Source organism: Triturus cristatus, chromosome 5_1, assembly GCF_964204655.1.
Source record: "Triturus cristatus chromosome 5_1, aTriCri1.1, whole genome shotgun sequence".
Classification (NCBI taxonomy): Eukaryota; Metazoa; Chordata; class Amphibia; order Caudata; family Salamandridae; genus Triturus; species Triturus cristatus.
The window spans coordinates 47,393,511-47,416,671 of NC_140587.1; the positions used below are offsets into that span (position 1 = coordinate 47,393,511).

General features: G+C 47.0%; 1 protein-coding gene across 2 annotated transcripts in view; it reads left to right on the forward strand.

Moving 5' to 3' along the window:
• CPSF1 (cleavage and polyadenylation specific factor 1) overlaps positions 1-23,161 on the forward strand; it is a 514,820-nt gene that overhangs the window by 433,197 nt on the left and 58,462 nt on the right. For both annotated transcript variants that reach the window (XM_085604356.1, XM_085604357.1), the window contains exon 31: positions 7,156-7,308. In XM_085604356.1, coding sequence (XP_085460482.1) covers positions 7,156-7,308 — 153 coding nt within the window. The remainder of the gene's footprint in view (positions 1-7,155; positions 7,309-23,161) is intronic.

Below are 23,161 nucleotides of genomic sequence, written 5' to 3' on the forward strand. Positions count from 1 at the left end.
GCCACCCTCCTGTGGGAGGGGCGTATATGCCTCACCCTGGTTGTCTGGGTCCCCCCATTTTCAATATGGTGGGGACTGAGAGTTGGGCTTCACCTCGCCTTCCCCACCTGAGGGGTGGAGTTGCCAGAGTTGGGCCCACCTCTCTTCCTCACTTGTTTTTCCCGCCGGTTCTCCCGCCCAAAGTGGGGGTCCAAACCAGTGGGGACCAGTTGCTGAGCAGCAGCAAGTGGCCTAGAGAAGCTCAAAAAGGCGGCAAGCCTTTGAAGCGTCCCCTTCGTGGACCTTGCCCATCCTGGGGGAGGAGGCTTGGCACCTTGTCCCAGGATGTGCATTGTTTCAGGCACCCGAGAGCAGCAGGCTCTCGACCCAGCGGTCCAGAAACATGTCTGGTGGTGGCAGCTGAAAACAACCACTCAGCCTGTTTAGTGCAGCGCTGTCACTACAGACGTTTAAAGACCACATGACCAAAAGTAAAAATGAAGCAACAACTGAAAGATGAAAATCCTCTCACTCTGGGTTGTAAGTTTTTTCATTCCACCTAAGTGTTTGCTGCATTATGGCTACATGATAACTGATGGCTGTGAGTACCCTTTTTATAACATGTTTGCCATTACTGCCTTCCCGTTCTTAGTTCTGCTCAAGATCACTTACTTTGGTTTTTTAGGCAAGATCTTTGCAGTGTCAGTGCACCTATTTAAAAAATTCTGCATAAGCTTGCCTGTGAAATAGATGTTCGAGGCATATGAACTGCAGATCACACACTTAGCATGGATCGCCATCTGGTGTTGGGCCCGGATGTTTGCAGTTTGTTTTTCCTCTTGGAAAGTCTTTGGAAGTCACGAGGTCGATGACTCCTCCCTTGGTTCGTATTGCGCATGGGCTTCGGCTCCATCCTCAGATTGTTTTTTTCCGCCATCGGGCTTGGATGTAATACTTCGCGCTCCGGTTCCGAACATTCCAGTTCGACGAGCGAAGCGGAATCCTCGCTCTCTGCGGTATTGTTCAGATCCTGATCTCCTCAATCACCTTCTTCTTCGACACACCTTCGATTCCAGTCATCGACGGCGGCCTTTGGGCCTATCCAGGCTCCGGTCCGGGCTGATGGATAGAACTCCATTCAAGAAGTCCTGGAAAGTCTTTGGAAGTCACTAGGTAGGTGACTCCTCCTGTGGATCATAGTGCGCATGGGCATCGGCTCCATCCTCGGATTGTTTTTTTTCCGCCATCGGGCTCGGATGTGTTTTTCGCGCTCCACTTCGGAACCGTTACCGATTCCATTTCGACGCGCAATCTTTCACCCTTTCTACGGTATTGTCTCGATCGCGAACCCTACTCGTCGCACATCTTTCCAAGTCGAAGTCTTCGATTCCGGTCATCGACGAAGGCCTTCGGTCCTACCTGGGCCTTAGCATCTGGCTCATGGAAAGGACGCCATTCAAAAAGTGTCCTCGATGTGGGTCCAAGTTTCCCCACACTGATCTGCATGAGGTGTGTAACTCTGCTTATCACCGGAGCTTGAGGCCAGAGACTGTCCAGCTTGTGCCTCTTTCCGCTCCAAGAAGACCATTCGGGATCGGCGAGCTCGGAGGACCATGGCTCGCTCGTCAACAGCAATCCCCGACGACATCTTCCAAGAGGGCGTTGATGTACCGGAGCGGATTGAAGAAGGCCTTGTCAGCGCTTCTGAAGCCGATGATTCCGACGTCGAAGAAATCACTCCGGCGCAGAGAGTCGTAAGTAAAGACATCAACCCCGACCCCCTCCATACAAAAAAGGCTTCGGTCACACCTTCGCGCCCAGGTGCACACCGACACACCGCTTCCCACGCCCCGCCCTCGGACCCAGCAAAGAAGCCTACCAAGCCTTCAGGCGACTCAGGCACAGGTCAGCCTGCGTCCGGCGCCGACACTCAATCTTCGGCACCGAAATAGAAACCGCCCTCCTCCTCCGTGTTGACTGCTGCTTCCACCTCAAAGCCCTAGACACCAAAGCCAATAAGCACCCACTCGCCGGCACCGAAAAAACACTCTGAGTTGACCAAAAAGCCAATCCCCAAGAGTTCGGACACGCACTCTTTGGAGCCGAAAAAATCATCGGGACCGAAAAAAACATACATAGACTGCAAAACAACACGGGTCCAAACCCAAGGACACTCCAGAACCGGTGCCGAAAAAGCCCTCGGAACCGAAACACTCGGCGCCGAAAATCCAACCTTCAACAGAAGAGCATTTCCGACCAGACCCTGCACAAAAAACTCTGGTTAAAGCCCCTAAAACTGGTAAATTGACACTAAGCTCCAGGAAAAGACCACTGGACAAGCCTACACCTGCTCCACCACCTAAGAAGCGGGACATTGCTACATCCCCTCTTAGAGTCCCTTCTCCACCTCCTCCTCCACCACCTCCTCCTCTCCCTCCCCCACCACCTCATTCTCCTACACCAGTAGACGATGATGACACCTCTGATGACATGGGGGGGTGCGGACGATGTGCCACTAGGGGATCCCAGCCCACCTGGTTTTGCTGACCCTTGGGATAACTATAATACACCTGATGTCCCTAATCTCCCGCAAGACGACATCTACCCCTCTAGGCCTTCCCCACCAGAGGACACCATGGGCTTTCATCAGCTCGTACACCGAGCAGCCCAGTACCACAGGGTCGACCTACACACAGACCCCGTCGAGGAGGATTTCTTGTTGGACACTTTCGACACCACACAAAGGTCAACATCTACTTTACCCATGCTCAAAGGAGTTATTAAGCATGCTCCTGATGTATTCAAAGATCCTGTTAGGGCTCGCGTCATCAACCCTCGCATAGAAAAGAAATACAAAGCGTCCTCTACAGACCGAGCTTATATTAAGGGCCCTGTTCCATTAGACTCCATGGTGGTATCCAATTCCAGGAAGAGAGCTAATTCTCAGACATCAGGTGATGCAGCGCCACCTGATAAAGAGTCTAAACTCTTGGACGCCTCCGGCAAGAGGACTGCCTTACAAGCGGCTAACATATGGCGCATCGCCAACACTTGGGCCCTGCTAACCAGATATGATAGGGCACATTATGACGAGTTAGAGTCCCTATTGTAACACCTCCCTTACAAATATAAAAACAAAGCCAACCTCCCTTACAAATATAAAAACAAAGCCAACGACCGGAGGATAAACTAATAACCAATACCTCCATTCGTTGCGCTCTCGATGTGGCAGATACCGCCTCCAGAGCTGTAAGTACCAGTGTCCTTTTGCGTAGGCATGCTTGGCTACGCATTTCAGACTTTAAGCCTGAGGTACAAAGTTCGATCCTGAACCAACCATTCGACCAAGAGCACCTCTTTGGTCCTGATGTAGACTCCTCCCTGGAGAAAATGAAAAAGGACACGGACAAAGCCAAGTGAATAGGAGCCTTGCAATCGCAAGCTCCCAGACGTTCTTTTCGTCGCTCCTCCTACAGAGGCAACTCCAGAGGCTACTCATCAGACAACTCTTCCACCTCTTACAAGGCTCCCACCCAGTCAACCTTCACTAGAGGTTACCAGAGAGGAGGATACAGAGGCAACAATAACAAGGGCAGAGGCAAGACTAACAACACCCGCACTGCCTCCACCCCTACCCAATGACTTCCCTCTGCTTCCCCTGGACCATTCCACTCCTGTCGGGGGAAGACTACAACAGTTCATTCCTGTCTGGACCAACATCACTACAGACAGGTGGGTGCGACAGATAGTTCAATCAGGTTACTGTCTCGAACTTACCTCTACCCCCCAAACATACCACCCAAACAGGTCACAAGAACAGCTATCACTGCTAAAGCAGGAGGTAATCTCCCTTCTACAAAACAATGCAATAGAACGGGTTCCCCTGTGCCAGCAAAACACTGGAGTCTACTCCCTGTTTTTTCTCATACCAAAGAGGGACGGCTCTCTGAGACCTATTTTAGACCTCAGACCCCTAAACCTATACATACTCTCAGACCATTTCCAGCAGGTCCTTACTCTTCTTTCACAAGGCGACTTCCTTGCTACCATATATCTCAAGGATGCTTATTTCCACATTCCTATTCACGCAGCTCACAGGAAGTAGCTCAGGTTCGTAGTAGATGGGCAGCACTATCAATTCAAAGTGCTCCTGTTCGGAGTCACAACAGCACCAAGGGTATTCACCAAGTGCCTAGCAGTAGTCGCAGCCCATCTAAGAAGACAACACATTCACGTCTTCCCATACCTCGACGACTGGCTCATAAAAGCCAGCTCATACAACCAGTGTGTACATCACACTCACGCGACTATCCAACTACTCCACGACCTAGAGTTCACAGTAAACCACCCCAAGTCTCACCTACAACCCTCCCACATACAACAGTACCTAGGCGCCACAATAGACACCTCAAAAGCATTAGCCTATCCCACTCCAGCCAGAATAGCAAGCATGCAGGCTCTCCTCCCCAAATTTCAACCTCAACACTCCCGTACAGCTCGAGTGTTCATGCAACTCATAGGGATGATGGCCTCTTGCATATTTATAGTGCCTCATGCAAGACTCCGGATGCGTCCTCTACAAGAGTGCTTAGCACGCCAATGGAACCAGGCTCAAGGTCAGCTAACAGATCTCGTGTTGGTAGACGGTCGCACTCATCGCTCTCAGCAGTGGTGGAACACCAAAAACCTTTCCAAAGGGTGACCGTTCCTAGAGCCAGTTCCGCAAATTGTCATGACAGCAGACACATCGCTCTCCGGATGGGGAGCTCACCTATTACATCACACCATGCAGGGCAGATGGACACCTCAACAAAGGTTACTCTACATCAACCACCTGGAGTTACTAGCCATATTCTTAGCCTTAAAAGCATTCCAAAAACAAATATCAGGCAAAGCTGTCTTAGTCCGCACAGACAACATGACAGCCATGTACTACATGCAGAAACAAAGCGGGACACACTCTCTGCAGCTCTCTCAGCTAGCACAGAGCATATGGAAATGGGCTATACCACAGAATATATTTCTCCTAGCCCAACGTGTCCGGGTAGTCCAAAACACCATAGCCGATCTGTTAAGTCGTCAAACAAAACAGATCCACGAGTGGGAATTTCATCCGCAAGTTCTTCAGCCATTCTTTCAGATGTGGGGGCAACCACAGATAGACCTCTTCGCCACCCACGAAAACGCCCATTGTCCAAAGGCAATGCGATATGAATGAATTGATCAGGCAGATTTGCGTACGCTTTTCCGCCTCTCCCACTCCATTCCACTGGTGATGCACAAACTACAGCAACACTCGTTAACTCTCATTCTAGTTGCTCCGACTTGGGCCAGACAACCGTGGTACACCACATTACTGGAACTCTCCGTAGCTCCGCACCAAAAATTACACCTCTCACCACGCCTCTTAACCCAGAACCGTGGAGAGATCAGACACCCGGACCCAGCTCAGCTCAACCTTGCGATATGGCTCCTGAGGTCTTAGAGTTTAGTTACCTTAATCTTCCCCCTGACTGTATGAACGTCATTAAAGAAGCTAGACGTCCCACCACTAGAGCCTGCTATGCAGCCAAGTGGAAGCAATTTGTGATATATTGTCATAACACCATCAATCCCCTAAACGTGTCTATCCAACACATCATAGGGTACCTGCTACACCTCCAAAGGTGCAACTTAGCCTATACGTCTATTAGACTGCACCTTGCTGCCATAGCAGCATACCTACAAAATAGACAACACATCACTTTTCAGGGTACCTGCCATCTAAGCCTTTATGAAAGGCCTTAAAAGATAATTCCTCCCAGAGTTCCACCCTCACCTGTGTGGAATTTAAACATCCTTCTCACCAGACTAATGGGCCCTCCCTTTGAACCTCTACATAAATGTGAACTACAATTCTTAACATGGAAAGTTGCTTTCCTAGTGGCCAATACTTCTCTTAGGAGAGTTAGTGAGCTACAAGCACTAACTGTCCAGGAACCTTTTTGCAAATCCATCATAATAAGGTTGTTCTACGAACTAATCCTAAATTCCTTCCAAAAGTCATTTCTCCCTTCCACCTCAATCAGTCTGTGGAGTTGCCCGTATTTTTCTTGCAACCGCAGACAGTCGCAGAAAGAGCTCTTCATACTTGAGATGTTAAAAGAGCATTGCTTTATTACATCGCGAGAACACATCCTTTTCGTAAGACCAAACAACTTTTTGTGTCTCTCACCACCACACGCAATCCCATATCAACGTCTGGGATAGCTAGATGGATCGTTAAATGCATACAAATCTGCTACCACAAAGCAAAACGTACTTTATCTGTTCCTCTGAAAGCCCACTCTACACGAAAGATTGGGGCTTCTATTGCATTTTTAGGGAACATTCCCTTAGATAACTGCGGGGAAGCTACATGGTCTACACCGCACACATTCACAAAACACTATTGTGTAGATGTGCAAACAAAACAACAAGCTAGTGTGGGCCAGGCTGTTCTCAAAACACTATTTCAAACTACTGCAACAGATACTGGTGGTCGCTGCTAGAGATGGGTTCTGCTATACAATCTATGCTCAGTGTGTGATCAGCAGCTCATATGCCTCGAACGGGAAATGCTACTTACCAGTTTGCATCTGTTCTTGGCATGTAGAGCTGCAGATCCACACACGCCCACCCGCTTCCCCGGCTTCCTTTATCTGTTCCAGTACCATCTTATTTAGATACAGCATACATGGGTATCTTTCCTGTTTCTTACAAAGCTCCATCATTTCCCTGCTGGCGAAAAACAATCTGAAGATGGAGCCGATGCCCATGTGCACTATGATCCAAAGGAGGAGTCACCTACCTCATGACTTCCAAAGACTTTCCAGGACAAAAACAAGTGCAAACATCCGGGCCCAACACCAGATGGCGATCTATGCTAAGTGTGTGGATCTGCAGCTCTACATGCCAAGAACAGATGCATACCGGTAAGTAGCATTTGCCATCCTGTGAGTCCTCAAGCTGGTCTGTAAATGACTTATCCCATGACTACACGAGTTCTCCTGTAATTTACAAAAATCCAGCACTACCTACAAAAGCTCTCCTGTACTTTATATATTCATCCTATCGCTTCGTATGTTCTGATATCTTCCTTTTCCTTCATATTCCTCTGGGCTGGCTGTATAAATATTTTCTTTACTCCTCTCCTAGATTCTCATTATGGACATTATTGAAGTTGTTCCAGAGCCGGGACAGCCCCTGACAAAGAACAAGTTCAAAGTACTGTATGAGAAGGAGCAGAAGGGCCCGGTGACGGCGCTGTGCCACTGCAATGGATACCTGGTGTCCGCCATTGGGCAGAAGGTAAGTGAAACGGCCCCTATTGCCCTGTGTACTTCTTTTGGTATGTCCTTCTGTATCCAGCACCCGTATCCTTTCTGGCAATGCTTTCATGGTTGGTAATAATAGTACAATGGTGAACCAGTCTGTGGTGTAGTTTGAGGTGGGTTGTGAGTTGCTTGTTGATGGTATCCGCTATCACTTTGGCTGGGTAGGGAATCAGGGAGATCGGTCCGAAGTTGCTCATTTGGTTTGGGTCAGACGATTGCTTCTTGAGCAGGGCATTGATCGCTGCAGGTTTCCAGTCTTCTGTGATGTGATGTTTATTCTTTGTGATTTATGAAAAAACGATGTTGCCTCTCCCGCAAGGAGGCTTTGTGTAATTTCCCTCCATTTTGCCTTTTGCCTATCAAAGTCTGTTGGAGGCTGTTGTGTTTCATTCTAATTGTACGTCCACATGTTGCATATGTGGAATATGACGACTGGGGACAGATGTAGGTGACCAGGGCTGGACGAGGTAATCCATTGTAATCCGTTGAAATTGCTGTGCGCCTTGTACTTTGTTGGGGTTTTATTCTACAAATGAAACAACTCAACAGCAGCACTTGTGTGGCAACCTTCACTCCCTAATGGGTGACGAGGCGCAGTTGAACCACTGTCATGTCTTGTATCTGCACAGTGTTACCGGGCTACAGCTTCAGAGGAAATAACAGTTGGCCAAATATTGGAAGTTATAATTTTGCTACGTTTTGGAAACAAGCTGTTACATTGAGATTAAGGACCCCAGTTTATAAGTGGAGTTGCTGTGTTACAATCATTATAGTAAATTTTACTTTCTGCTGACTTTACGTGCCGACAGGAAACACGCTGATATTAATCGCGCGCGCTGACGCTGAGCGTACCGAGGCATGCATCAATGTGAAATGTACCCCATAATCCTTAGTGGCAAGCTCTACAGTCTTCATCATCACACTGCGTGACCCTTATGTGCTGCCATATTGTAAAGGGCATATTGGCCCGAATAGGGCCTTCAAGGATTTCAACGTGCATTGTTATAGGCGGTATGGAACTTTCTTTCTTTCTAACAGCGCCCTAACATGGATTTGGACACATTTTGGATAAAATGAAGTGCGTGCTTTAAAGATATTATACAGTCTACTTGGCATTCTATGTTTTATAACGGGGTGTACCGAGTGTAACAATCTGTGCCCAGATGTTTACTCTTCCGCCCCCTTAAACATGGTAAACCTGCTCCAAGTGAGCCCGTCATGATGTGGCCTCAATGGAAAGCTTATTTCCTCAATTACATTGCCACTATTGAGAACGATTTAGAAGAATTACCTTCTTCAAGAAAGATAAACATCCTTTTACATACATTGGATCCATGATCGAATGGAGTTAAAACACAGATTTGAAAGTGAAGGTTGTTTTTTCCAGTGCCATGGATGATCTTGACACTCGTTTTGCTCCTTCAGTGTGCATTTCTATTGACCATTTTCATTTTTTCCATCATAACCAAGTTCTTCCGGGAACCATTGAGAATTGTGGCTGTTCCAACAACCTGTACTAAAAACTGACTATTTCATGTAAGTTTGAGAGTCTTCAGGGTGATCTTATTATAGGTCAAGGTGTGACGCACACCAATGACCCTAATGTACAAGAAAGATTGTGGGCAAATGGTGATAACACCTTGTGACGAAATGGGGTGTCATATATAGCTTGGTTGTGCGACCTCACCCTGTAATACCCTCGCCAACCCCTTCAGGACCCTTGGGCTTCATTTGTGGAACCTTCAGCTCAACCCTGGGTAGCTGTGGCACTGAGCAGCAAGCTTGCACCCAGGAAGTAGTGTACAGCATTTAAACTGCACCAAAGCATTTGAATCAGAGATCAACTCGACACTCAAGAAATCCGACACCAATTCATAAAAATAGACTGTATTTTAAAGAATTAGACACCAATACGAAAAAGGTCCAACAGAGGGATTCGTAGATATGTAATTTACAAGAAATAATAAATCAAAAAATTTCACTCATCTGCATAAAAGCATTGGAATTTTCAACAAAACGACACTTAAACGTTTTTGAGAAAAACTTGGGACATTATCAAAGCAGTCTGTTAAATTTACTTGGAGCGACAAGCTAGTCCAGGGTACCAACAAGGTCCTCAGAAGCAGTTAATTCCTCAGAAGAAGCAGTCTTCTAGCAGTTCCAGCACTAAATTCGCCTTGCAATGGATTCCTATGGAGTGGTCCTTATGAAAGGGATTACGGATGCTGAAGATGCTCCAAGGATGCTGTGGATGGGACGCGGTCGACACTCCTCAGTACACGAACATGGTACAGGGGTCCTGGTTACATGGTCAACATCTCACAAGGTCCTCTCCAGTCTGGCCAAAGTCCAGTCGCCACTAAACTACCAGTTGCCCGGTGTCACGGTCACCGGTTAATCCTTTCTGAGTCGATAGCTCACCCTCTGAGGGTCCTAGGAGCACTCCAACAGCACTCCCAGGTTCAGCGAACTCTGGTGCAGCTCTGTGGTGCTGCTCTTTGGCGTTGATAGCGGCTTGAAGACTATGGGCTGCCAGCCTGCCCCAGCAGACCCAGTCCCTGTGTGCTGCGAACAGGAGGCCCATCGGCTGGCCATTGAAGTCTGTAGGCTTCTCTGGGCTATGGAGACAACTTCTCCTTGAGCAATACACAGCAGGCACAATCCCTCGCTTCGCTAGCCACCAGTTGCAGTGTTAATGGTCCACAGTTTTTCGAGTATGGTGAATGAGTATTTGGACAGAAACAAAATTGTATCGAAGCACACTGCAGTTTTACATCCAACTGGTAATGGTGCTGTAGAGCGCTTCAATAGAGTCTTGATGAGCTGCAGACAATTAGTAGTTAAAACTTGTAAGAATTGGGAGTTGAAAGTAAACAAACTTGTGTGGACTTATCCCACCACCGCCCGGTTACTGGCTACTTACTGTAGGAAAGTGCCCCTTTTTGCATGGTTGCCCCCCACTTTTTGCCTAATGTTGATGCACTTTGACTGAGTGTGCTATGGGTTCCTGCCAACCAGGTACCCAGGGCCTATGTTCTTTCCCTAACACTGTACTTTGTACTCCCAAATTGGCACCTCCCTGGCCACATGTAAGTCCCTTGTAAAAGGTACCATTGGCCCTGTGACCAGGTAAAGCCTCTGAGGGTCGCAGCACATATTGTGCCACCCTTAGAGGCCCTGTACCTTCACACCCACACACTACCATTGCAGGCTGTGTGTTGTGGTTCAGAGAAAAGTGAAGAGTTGACATGGCACACATCCCTGTGTGCCATGCCTACAGTCACTGCCTAGTAGGCCATCCTTCTAGCAGTGTGCACTATACCATTGGTGAGGATACAGTGGCATGAGCCCTGTACCCCTACAGTGCCTAAGTCTATTCTTGGGCTTCGTAAGTGCAGTACAGCCATAAAGAGTATATGGTGCTGGGAGTTTGTCATTACGAACTCCACAGCTCCATAATGACTTTACTGAAAACTGGGAAGTTTGATATCAAACTTCTCAGCACATTAAACCCACACTGATGCCAGTGTGGGATTTAATGAAAAATGCACTCAGAGGGCATCTTAGAGATGCCCCCTGAAAAACTACCTGACTCTAGTGTCTAGGCTGACTGGCTGTTCACCAGCTGCCAACCCCATACATGTTTCTGGACCAACACCAAAAGGAGGTCTCCCTAGCGATCCTGACCTGGGATCTGGTGATCCCTGACCTGCCTTGAGATTCCCGACAACGCCTGCAGCCCGGCCGCCCTAGTGCCGCTATGGGTGCACCTTGGGTGCTAACTTGAACACCCCTTTGCCCTGGGCTTAGGTCCAGGAGATTTGCTCCCTCAACCTTGTGGCTTACTCGTGAGCAGCCACCAACCGGAGGCCCCCTATCCCCCATTGGATAACATTGGGCCTCAGCACTCTGCACCCAACCGTCCTGGTGCAGCTGAGGGTGCTTTGAGAGTGCATCCTTGACCTCTCTAGTATTATGATGATGTTAGGGAATTTGCATGTATCAAGATCCTAGCAGTAGACTAATAGTGGAACTACGGGTAGCGGGATCACAGAAGTAGACTAATAGTGGAACTGCGAACTACAGGTAGTGGGATCACAGCAGTAGACTAATAGTGGAACTGCGGGTAGCGGGATCACAGCAGTAGACTAATAGTGGAACTGCGGGTAGCGGGATCACAGCAGTAGACTAATAGTGGAACTACAGGTAGTGGGATCACAGCAGTAGACTAATTGTGAAACTGCGGGTAGTGGGATCACAGCAGTTAACCAATAGTGGAACTACAGGTAGTGGGATTACAGCAGTAGACTAATAGTGGAACTGCGAACTACGGGTAGTGGGATGACAGCAGTAGACTAATAGTGAACTACGGGTAGTGGGATGACAGCAGTAGACTAATAGTGAACTACGGGTAGTGGGATGACAGCAGTAGACTAATAGTGGAACTGCGGGTAGTGGGATGACAGCAGTAGACTAATAGTGAACTACGGGTAGTGGGATCACAGCAGTAGACTAATAGTGGAACTACGGGTAGCGGGATCACAGCAATAGACTAATAGTGGAACTACGGGTAGCAGGATCACAGCAGTAGACTAATAGTGAGCTACGGGTAGTGGGATCACAGCAGTTGACTAATAGTGGAACTGCGAGTAGTGGAATCCCAGCAGTAGACTAATAGTGAACTACAGGTACTGGGATCACAGCAGTAGACTGATAGTATAGTGAACTACGGGTAGTGAGATCACAGCAGTAGACTAATAGTGGAACTGCGGGTAGTGGGATCAATAGACTAATAGTGAACTACGGGTAGCAGGATCACAGTAGCAGACTAATAGTTAACTGCGGGTAGTGGGATCGCAGCAGTAGACTAATAGTGGAACTACGGGTAGCGGGATCACAGCAATAGACTAATAGTGGAACTACGGGTAGCAGGATCACAGCAGTAGACTAATAGTGAACTACGGGTACTGGGATCACAACCGTTGACTAATAGTGGAACTGCGAGTTGTGGGATCACAGCAGTAGACTAATAGTGAATTACAGGTAGTGGGATGACAGCAGTAGACCAATAGTAAACCGGTGGGTAGTGGGATGACAGCAGTAGACTAATAGTGAACTACGGGTAGTGGGATCACAGCAGTAGACTGATAGTATAGTGAACTACGGGTAGTGGGATCACAGCAGTAGACTAATAGTGAACTACGGGTAGTGGGATCACAACCGTTGACTAATAGTGGAACTGCAAATAGTGGGATCACAGCAGTAGACTAATAGTGAATTACAGGTAGTGGGATCACAGCAGTAGACCAATAGTGGAACTGCGGGTAGTGGGATCACAGCAGTAGACTAATAGTAAGCCGCCGAGTAGTGGGATGACAGCAGTAGACTAATAATGAACTACGGGTAGTGGGATCACAGCAGTAGACTGATAGTATAGTGAACTACGGGTAGTGAGATCACAGCAGTAGACTTAATAGTGAACTACGGGTAGTGGGATCACAACCGTTGACTAATAGTGGAACTGCGAGTAGTGGGATCACAACCGTTGACTAATAGTGGAACTGCGAGTAGTGGGATCACAGCAGTAGACCAATAGTGGAACTGCGGGTAGTGGGATCACAGCCGTAGACTAATAGTAAGCCGCCGAGTAGTGGGATAACAGCAGTAGACTAATAGTGAACTACGGGTAGTGGGATCACAGCAGTAGACTGATAGTATAGTGAACTACGGGTAGTGAGATCACAGCAGTAGACTTAATAGTGAACTACGGGTAGTGGGATCACAACCGTTGACTAATAGTGGAACTGCGAGTAGTGGGATCACAACCGTTGACTAATAGTGGAACTGCGAGTAGTGGGATCACAGCAGTAGACCAATAGTGGAACTGCGGGTAGTGGGATCACAGCAGTAGACTAATAGTAAGCCGCCGAGTAGTGGGATGACAGCAGTAGACTAATAGTGAACTACGGGTAGTGGGATGACAGCAGTAGACTAATAGTGAACTACGGGTAGTGGGATGACAGCAGTAGACTAATAGTGAACTACGGGTAGTGGGATCACAGCAGTAGACTAATAATGGAACTACGGGTAGCGGGATCACAGAAATAGACTAATAGTGGAACTACGGGTAGCAGGATCACAGCAGTAGACTAATAGTGAGCTACGGGTAGTGGGATCACAGCAGTTGACTAATAGTGGAACTGCGAGTAGTGGGATCACAGCAGTAGACTAATAGTGAACTACAGGTACTGGGATCACAGCAGTAGACTGATAGTATAGTGAACTACGGGTAGTGGGATCACAGCAGTAGACGAATAGTGAACTACAGGTACTGGGATCACAGCAGTAGACTGATAGTATAGTGAACTACGGGTAGTGAGATCACAGCAGTAGACTAATAGTGGAACTGCGGGTAGTGGGATCAATAGACTAATAGTGAACTACGGGTAGCAGGATCACAGTAGCAGACTAATAGTTAACTGCGGGTAGTGGGATCGCAGCAGTAGACTAATAGTGGAACTACGGGTAGCGGGATCACAGCAATAGACTAATAGTGGAACTACGGGTAGCAGGATCACAGCAGTAGACTAATAGTGAACTACGGGTACTGGGATCACAACCGTTGACTAATAGTGGAACTGTGAGTTGTGGGATCACAGCAGTAGACTAATAGTGAATTACAGGTAGTGGGATGACAGCAGTAGACCAATAGTAAACCGGTGGGTAGTGGGATGACAGCAGTAGACTAATAGTGAACTACGGGTAGTGGGATCACAGCAGTAGACTGATAGTATAGTGAACTACGGGTAGTGAGATCACAGCAGTAGACTAATAGTGGAACTGTGGGTAATGGTATGACAGCAGTAGACTAATAGTGAACTACAGGTAGTGGGATCACAGCAGTAGACCAATAGTAAACCGGCGGGTAGTGGAATCACAGCAGTAGACCAATAGTGGAACTGCGGGTAGTGGGATCACAGCAGTAGACTAATAGTGAACTACGGGTAGTGGGATCACAACCGTTGACTAATAGTGGAACTGCAAATAGTGGGATCACAGCAGTAGACTAATAGTGGAACTGTGGGTAATGGTATGACAGCAGTAGACTAATAGTGAACTACAGGTAGTGGGATCACAGCAGTAGACCAATAGTAAACCGGCGGGTAGTGGAATCACAGCAGTAGACCAATAGTGGAACTGCGGGTAGTGGGATCACAGCAGTAGACTAATAGTGAACTACGGGTAGTGGGATCACAACCGTTGACTAATAGTGGAACTGCAAATAGTGGGATCACAGCAGTAGACTAATAGTGAATTACAGGTAGTGGGATCACAGCAGGAGACCAATAGTGGAACTGCGGGTAGTGGGATCACAGCAGTAGACTAATAGTAAGCCGCCGAATAGTGGGATGACAGCAGTAGACTAATAGTGAACTACGGGTAGTGGGATCACAGCAGTAGACTGATAGTATAGTGAACTACGGGTAGTGAGATCACAGCAGTAGACTTAATAGTGAACTACGGGTAGTGGGATCACAACCGTTGACTAATAGTGGAACTGCGAGTACTGGGATCACAACCGTTGACTAATAGTGGAACTGCGAGTAGTGGGATCACAGCAGTAGACCAATAGTGGAACTGCGGGTAGTGGGATCACAGCCGTAGACTAATAGTAAGCCGCCGAGTAGTGGGATAACAGCAGTAGACTAATAGTGAACTACGGGTAGTGGGATCACAGCAGTAGACTGATAGTATAGTGAACTACGGGTAGTGAGATCACAGCAGTAGACTTAATAGTGAACTACGGGTAGTGGGATCACAACCGTTGACTAATAGTGGAACTGCGAGTAGTGGGATCACAACCGTTGACTAATAGTGGAACTGCGAGTAGTGGGATCACAGCAGTAGACCAATAGTGGAACTGCGGGTAGTGGGATCACAGCAGTAGACTAATAGTAAGCCGCCGAGTAGTGGGATGACAGCAGTAGACTAATAGTGAACTACGGGTAGTGGGATCACAGCAGTAGACTGATAGTATAGTGAACTACGGGTAGTGAGATCACAGCAGTAGACTAATAGTGGAACTGTGGGTAATGGTATGACAGCTGTAAACTAATAGTGGAACTTCGGGTAGCAGGCTCACAGCAGTAGACTAGCAGGAGATTGCAGGTAGCAGGATCGCAGCATTGGACTAATAGTGGAACTACAGTTGGCAGGATCACAGCAGTAGACTAATAGTGGAACTGCGGGTAGTGAGATGACAGCAGTAGACTAATAGTGAACTACGGGTGGTGGGATCACAGCAGTAGATGAGCAGGGCATTGCAGGTAGCAGGATCACACCATTGGACTAATAGTAGAACTACAGTTAGCAGGATCGCAGCAGTAGACTAATAGTGGAACTGCGGGTAGTGGAATGACAGCAGTAGACTAATAGTGAACTACGGGTAGTGGGATGACCGCAGAAGACTGAAGACTAATAGTGGAACTGCAGGTAATGGGATGACAGCAGTAGACTAATAGTGAACTACGGGTAGTGGGATGACAGCAGTAGACTAATAGTGAACTACGGGTAGTGGGATCACAGCAGTAGACTAATAGTGGAACTACGGGTAGCGGGATCACAGCAATAGACTAATAGTGGAACTACGGGTAGCAGGATCACAGCAGTAGACTAATAGTGAGCTAGGGGTAGTGGGATCACAGCAGTTGACTAATAGTGGAACTGCGAGTAGTGGGATCACAGCAGTAGACTAATAGTGAACTACAGGTACTGGGATCACAGCAGTAGACTGATAGTATAGTGAACTACGGGTAGTGAGATCACAGCAGTAGACTTAATAGTGAGCTACGGGTAGTGGGATCACAGCAGTTGACTAATAGTGGAACTGCGGGTAGTGGGATCAATAGACTAATAGTGAACTACGGGTAGCAGGATCACAGTAGCAGACTAATAGTTAACTGCGGGTAGTGGGATCGCAGCAGTAGACTAATAGTGGAACTACGGGTAGCGGGATCACAGCAATAGACTAATAGTGGAACTACGGGTAGCAGGATCACAGCAGTAGACTAATAGTGAACTACGGGTACTGGGATCACAACCGTTGACTAATAGTGGAACTGCGAGTTGTGGGATCACAGCAGTAGACTAATAGTGAATTACAGGTAGTGGGATGACAGCAGTAGACCAATAGTAAACCGGTGGGTAGTGGGATGACAGCAGTAGACTAATAGTGAACTACGGGTAGTGGGATCACAGCAGTAGACTGATAGTATAGTGAACTACGGGTAGTGAGATCACAGCAGTAGACTAATAGTGGAACTGTGGGTAATGGTATGACAGCAGTAGACTAATAGTGAACTACAGGTAGTGGGATCACAGCAGTAGACCAATAGTAAACCGGCGGGTAGTGGAATCACAGCAGTAGACCAATAGTGGAACTGCGGGTAGTGGGATCACAGCAGTAGACTAATAGTGAACTACGGGTAGTGGGATCACAACCGTTGACTAATAGTGGAACTGCAAATAGTGGGATCACAGCAGTAGACTAATAGTGAATTACAGATAGTGGGATCACAGCAGTAGACCAATAGTGGAACTGCGGGTAGTGGGATCACAGCAGTAGACTAATAGTAAGCCGCCGAGTAGTGGGATGACAGCAGTAGACTAATAGTGAACTACGGGTAGTGGGATCACAACCGTTGACTAATAGTGGAACTGCGAGTAGTGGGATCACAACCGTTGACTAATAGTGGAACTGCGAGTAGTGGGATCACAGCAGTAGACCAATAGTGGAACTGCGGGTAGTGGGATCACAGCAGTAGACTAATAGTAAGCCGCCGAGTAGTGGGATGACAGCAGTAGACTAATAGTGAACTACGGGTAGTGGGATCACAGCAGTAGACTGATAGTATAGTGAACTACGGGTAGTGAGATCACAGCAGTAGACTAATAGTGGAACAGTGGGTAATGGTATGACAGCTGTAAACTAATAGTGGAACTTCGGGTAGCAGGCTCACAGCAGTAGACTAGCAGGAGATTGCAGGTAGCAGGATCACAGCAGTAGACTAATAGTGGAACTGCGGGTAGTGAGATGACAGCAGTAGACTAATAGTGAACTACGGGTGGTGGGATCACAGCAGTAGATGAGCAGGGCATTGCAGGTAGCAGGATCACATCATTGGACTAATAGTAGAACTACAGTTAGCAGGATCGCAGCAGTAGACTAATAGTGGAACTGCGGGTAGTGGAATGACAGCAGTAGACTAATAGTGAACTACGGGTAGTGGGATGACCGCAGAAGACTAATAGTGGAACTGCAGGTAATGGGATGACAGCAGTAGACTAATAGTGAACTACGGGTAGTGGGATGACAGCAGTAGACTAATAGTGAACTACGGGTAGCAGGATCGCAGCAGTAGACTAATAGTGGAACTACGGGTAGTGGGATCACAGCAGTAGACCAATAATGGAACTGCGGGTAGCGGGATCACAGCAGTAGACTAATAGTGGAACTGCGGGTAGTGGGATCACAGCAGTAGACCAATAGTAAACCGGCGGGTAGTGGGATCACAGCAGTAGACCAATAATCGAACTGCGGGTAGTGGGATGACAGCAGTAGACTTATAGTGAACTACGGGTAGTGGGATCACAGCAGTAGACTGATAGTATAGTGAACTACGGGTAGTGAGATCACAGCAGTAGACAGAAAAGTGAACTACGGGAAGTGGGATCACAACCGTTGACTAATAGTGGAACTGCGAGTAGTGGGATCACAACCGTTGACTAATAGTGGAACTGCGAGTAGTGGGATCACAGCAGTAGACCAATAGTGGAACTGCGGGTAGTGGGATCACAGCAGTAGACTAATAGTAAGCCGCCGAGTAGTGGGATGACAGCAGTAGACTAATAGTGAACTACGGGTAGTGGGATCACAGCAGTAGACTGATAGTATAGTGAACTACGGGTAGTGGGATCACAGCAGTAGACCAATAATGGAACTGCGGGTAGCAGGATCACAGCAGTAGACTAATAGTGGAACTACGGGTAGTGGGATCACAGCAGTAGACTAATAGTGGAACTGCGGGTAGTGGGATCACAGCAGTAGACCAATAGTAAACCGGCGGGTAGTGGGATCACAGCAGTAGACCAATAATCGAACTGCGGGTAACGGGATCACAGCAGTAGACTAATAGTGGAACTACAGGTAGTGGGATCACAGCAGTAGACTAATAGTGGAACTGCAGGTAGTGGGATCACAGCAGTAGACTAATAGTGGAACTAGGGGTAGCAGGATCACAGCAGTAGACTAATAGTGGAACTGCGGGTAGTGGGATCACAGCAGTAGACCAATAGTAAACCGGCGGGTAGTGGGATCACAGCAGTAGACCAATAATCGAACTGCGGGTAACGGGATCACAGCAGTAGACTAATAGTGGAACTACAGGTAGTGGGATCACAGCAGTAGACTAATAGTGGAACTGCAGGTAGTGGGATCACAGCAGTAGACTAATAGTGGAACTAGGGGTAGCAGGATCACAGCAGTAGACTAATAGTGGAACTACGGGTAGTGGGATCACAGCAGTAGACTAATAGTGGAACTAGGGGTAGCAGGATCACAGCAGTAGACTAATAGTGGAACTATGGGTAGCGGGATCACAGCAGTAGACAACTACGGGTAGTGGGATCACAGCACTGGTGAAAGAGGGTACCTGAATAACTCTATCACAGCTGTAAATTAGGAGGGCAGCTGTGGGTAAAAAAATAACACGTTAATAATCAATGAGAACTAGCTCTTGTTTAAATTGTTTGTATGTCTGCGGGTGGGGGAAAACCATTCGGTTTTTATGAAGGCCCTCACCCACCAACCTAGTTGGTGGCATGCTTCATCATTGGGCCCCACCCAAGGTTCCGAGTGTACCTCAGGTGTGCTTCGACACCAGATTACTGCGGAGCGGGGTTTTTTTGGTTCGTGAGGGTGCTGTGGGTGTGCTCTGAGTGTGCTCTGAGTGAGGTTTAAAATACTGTTCTCGGTGTCCCAAAGACTTTTTTAATGGTGGGCCCCAGGCAGTCAATAAAAACAAAGGCTATCGGACGTGCACGGTAGGTTTATGGCCTCCGACGTCCTGTGCGGTCAACTAGTTTCAGCCAGGCCTTTTCTTCTACTGGCTTTCGTCAGGACCTTGTATGTGTGGGGTGTTACAGGGGTTGTTATGAGTCAGTGCCCTGTGTGTAAAGCACATGCTATGGTGCTTATATGTGCAAGAGGGGTTTCCTCTCGGGTTGTACCTGTAGGGGGTAAAAAAAGGGGACAGACATAACATTTAAGTAAAGGCTCCTAGTAGTGGGCTAAAAGCTTATAGTGAGGCCGTACTAAGTGCCTAGAGGTGACCACGGACAAGGCGGTAGTGTTGGCGTCAGTGGCGGGCAGTGAAAGAGTGGCCGGTCTCACAATATGCGTTATTGTGTGTGAAATTAGGCCTATGTACTGTAACCAGTGTTGATAAAAACAGTAAAGTGGAGTTGCTTACACCTGATTATAGCGAACAGCTCAGCCGGGGGCCAGGACCATGTGCACTCTAAATAGGGGGAAGAAAAGGAAAAAGGCTGTTGGGGGAGGTGGGTGATATGCACCCAACAAGGTAACGGTAAAAAGGATGCACACACAGACACGGCCGGGGGCAGCATGAAAGGTGGCTGTACCGTTAGCTTGGTCAAGTTCAGGTACTTACTGCGCAAAGTTGCTGGACCCTCAATGAACCTGTTGTCCGGGCAGAGGCTCCTTGAGAAATGAGCTTCAGTGTAGAGAGCGCTTAAATACCTGTGGGAAAGGCCAGGTGTTGCTTGTTAGCTGAGTCAGGTGTTCTGGCCTGGGCACGAGTCATGGGGCGTATTCAGCTTCCTGTTGTCTCGAGGAGGTGCCTGTAGTAGAGGAAATGGAAGAAAGACTCGCATGCAGGTGTATGTAGCGCTCTCTCTAAATTATTTCCAAGGTGCAATTGGATGTCTAAGTTGCTAACATGTGCGTGCAAGTGTGCGGATTATTTAGGGGAGTGCTAACCCATTAGGGGAAGTCGCGCTCCATCTGTGCACTGCAAAGGGGGGGGGCACCCTCTCTATTTAAATGTAAGCGGCAACTAGGCGGGGCTAAGAAGGTAGTGTGTGTTCATATGCAGGGATGTAGTAACATCCCTGCATATGAACAGAGGGTTCAAGAGGTATACAGACAGCAGAGTATCACAGGTGAAGATTGAGCTATGTACAGGTAGCAGGTTTTCACATTTGAAGATTCTCTTGTATTCATAGGATTGAAGAGGTATACAGAGAGCATGCTATCACAGGTGAAGATTGAGCTATGTACAGGTAGCAGGGTTTCACATTTGAAGATTCTCTTGTATTCAGAGGATTGAAGAGGTATACAGAGAGCATGCTATCACAGGTGAAGATTGAGCTATGTACAGGTAGCAGGGTTTCACATTTGAAGATTCTCTTGTATTCATAGGATTGAAGAGGTATACAGACCGCATACTATTACAGGTGAAGATTGAGCTATGTACAGGTAGCAGGGTTTCACATTTGAAGATTCTCTTGTATTCATAGGATTGAAGAGGTATACAGAGAGCAGACTATCACAGGTGAAGATTGAGCTATGTACAGGTAGCAGGGTTTCACATTTGAAGATTCTCTTGTATTCAGAAGATTGAAGAGGTATACAGACAGCAGACTACCACAGGTGAAGATTGAGCTATGCACAGGTAGCAGGGTTTCATATTTGAAGGTTGACATGTATTCAGAGGATTGAAGAGGTATACAGACATCATGCTATCACAGGTGAAGATTGAGCTATGTACAGGTAGCAGGGTTTTTACATTTGACGATTCTCTTGTATTCCGAGGGTTCAAGAGGTATACAGACAGCAGACTACCACAGGTGAAGATTGAGCTATGTACAGGTAGCAGGGTTTCACATTTTAAGATTGACATGTATTCAGATGATTGAAGAGGTCTACAGACCGCAGACTATCACAGGTGAAGATTGAGCTATGTACAGATAGCAGGGTTTCACATTTGAAGATTCTCTTGTATTCAGAGGGTTCAAGAGGTATACAGACAGCATGCTATTACAGGTGAAGATTGAGCTATGTACAGGTAGCAGGGTTTCACATTTGAAGATTCTCTTGTATTCAGAGGGTTCAAGAGATATACAGAGAGCATGCTATCACAGGTGAAGATTGAGCTATGTACAGGTAGCAGGGTTTCACATTTGAAGATTCTCTTGTATTCAGAGGATTGAAGGGGTATACTGAGAGCATGCTATTACAGGTGAAGATTGAGCTATGTACAGGTAGCAGGGTTTCACATTTGAAGATTGACATGTATTCAGAGGATTGAAGAGGTATACAGACAGCATGCTATCACAGGTGAAGATTGAGCTATGTACAGGTAGCAGGATTTTACATTTGACGATTCTCTTGTATTCAGAGGGTTCAAGAGGTATACAGACAGTAGACTATCACAGGTGAAGATTGAGCTACGTACAGATAGCAGGGTTTCACATTTGAAGATTCTCTTGTATTCAGAGGGTTCAAGAGGTATACAGACAGCATGCTATCACAAGTGAAGATTGAGCTATGTACAGGTAGCAGGGTTTTACATTTGAAGAATATCTTGTATCCAGAGGGTTCAAGAGGTATACAGAGAGCATGCTATCACAAGTGAAGATTGAGCTATGTACAGGTAGCAGGGTTTCACATTTGAAGATTGACATGTATTCAAAGGGTTCAAGAGGTATACAGAGAGCATGCTATCACAGGTGAAGATTGAGCTATGTACAGGTAGCAGGGTTTCACATTTGAAGATTGACATGTATTCAGAGGATTCAAGAGGTATACAGACAGACTATCACAGGTGAAGATTGAGCTACGTACAGGTAGCAGGGTTTCACATTTGAAGATTGACGTTTATTCAGAGGATTGAAGAGGTATACAGACAGCAGACTATCACAGGTGAAGATTGAGCTATGTACAGGTAGCAGGGTTTCACATTTGAAGATTGACATGTATTCAGAGGATTCAAGAGGTATACAGAGAGCATGCTATCACAGGTGAAGATTGAGCTATGTACAGGTAGCAGGGTTTCACATTTGAAGATTGACATGTATTCATAGGATTCAAGAGGTATACAGACAGCAGAGTATCACAGGTGAAGATTGAGCTATGTACAGGTAGCAGGGTTTCACATTTGAGGATTGACATGTATTCAGAGGATTGAAGAGGTATACAGACAGCAGACTATCACAGGTGAAGATCGAGCTATGTACAGGTAGCAGGGTTTCACATTTGAAGATTCTCTTGTATTCATAGGATTGAAGAGGTATACAGACAGCATGCTATCACAGGTGAAGATTGAGCTATGTACAGGTAGCAGGGTTTCACATTTGAAGATTGACATGTATTCAGAGGATTCAAGAGGTATACAGACAGCATGCTATCACAGGTGAAGATTGAGCTATGTACAGGTAGCAGGGTTTCACATTTGAAGATTGACATGTATTCAGAGGATTCAAGAGGTATACAGACAGACTATCACAGGTGAAGATTGAGCTACGTACAGGTAGCAGGGTTTCACATTTGAAGATTGACGTTTATTCAGAGGATTGAAGAGGTATACAGACAGCATGCTATCACAGGTGAAGATTGAGCTATGTACAGGTAGCAGGGTTTCACATTTGAAGATTGACATGTATTCAAAGGGTTCAAGAGGTATACAGAGAGCATGCTATCACAGGTGAAGATTGAGCTATGTACAGGTAGCAGGGTTTCACATTTG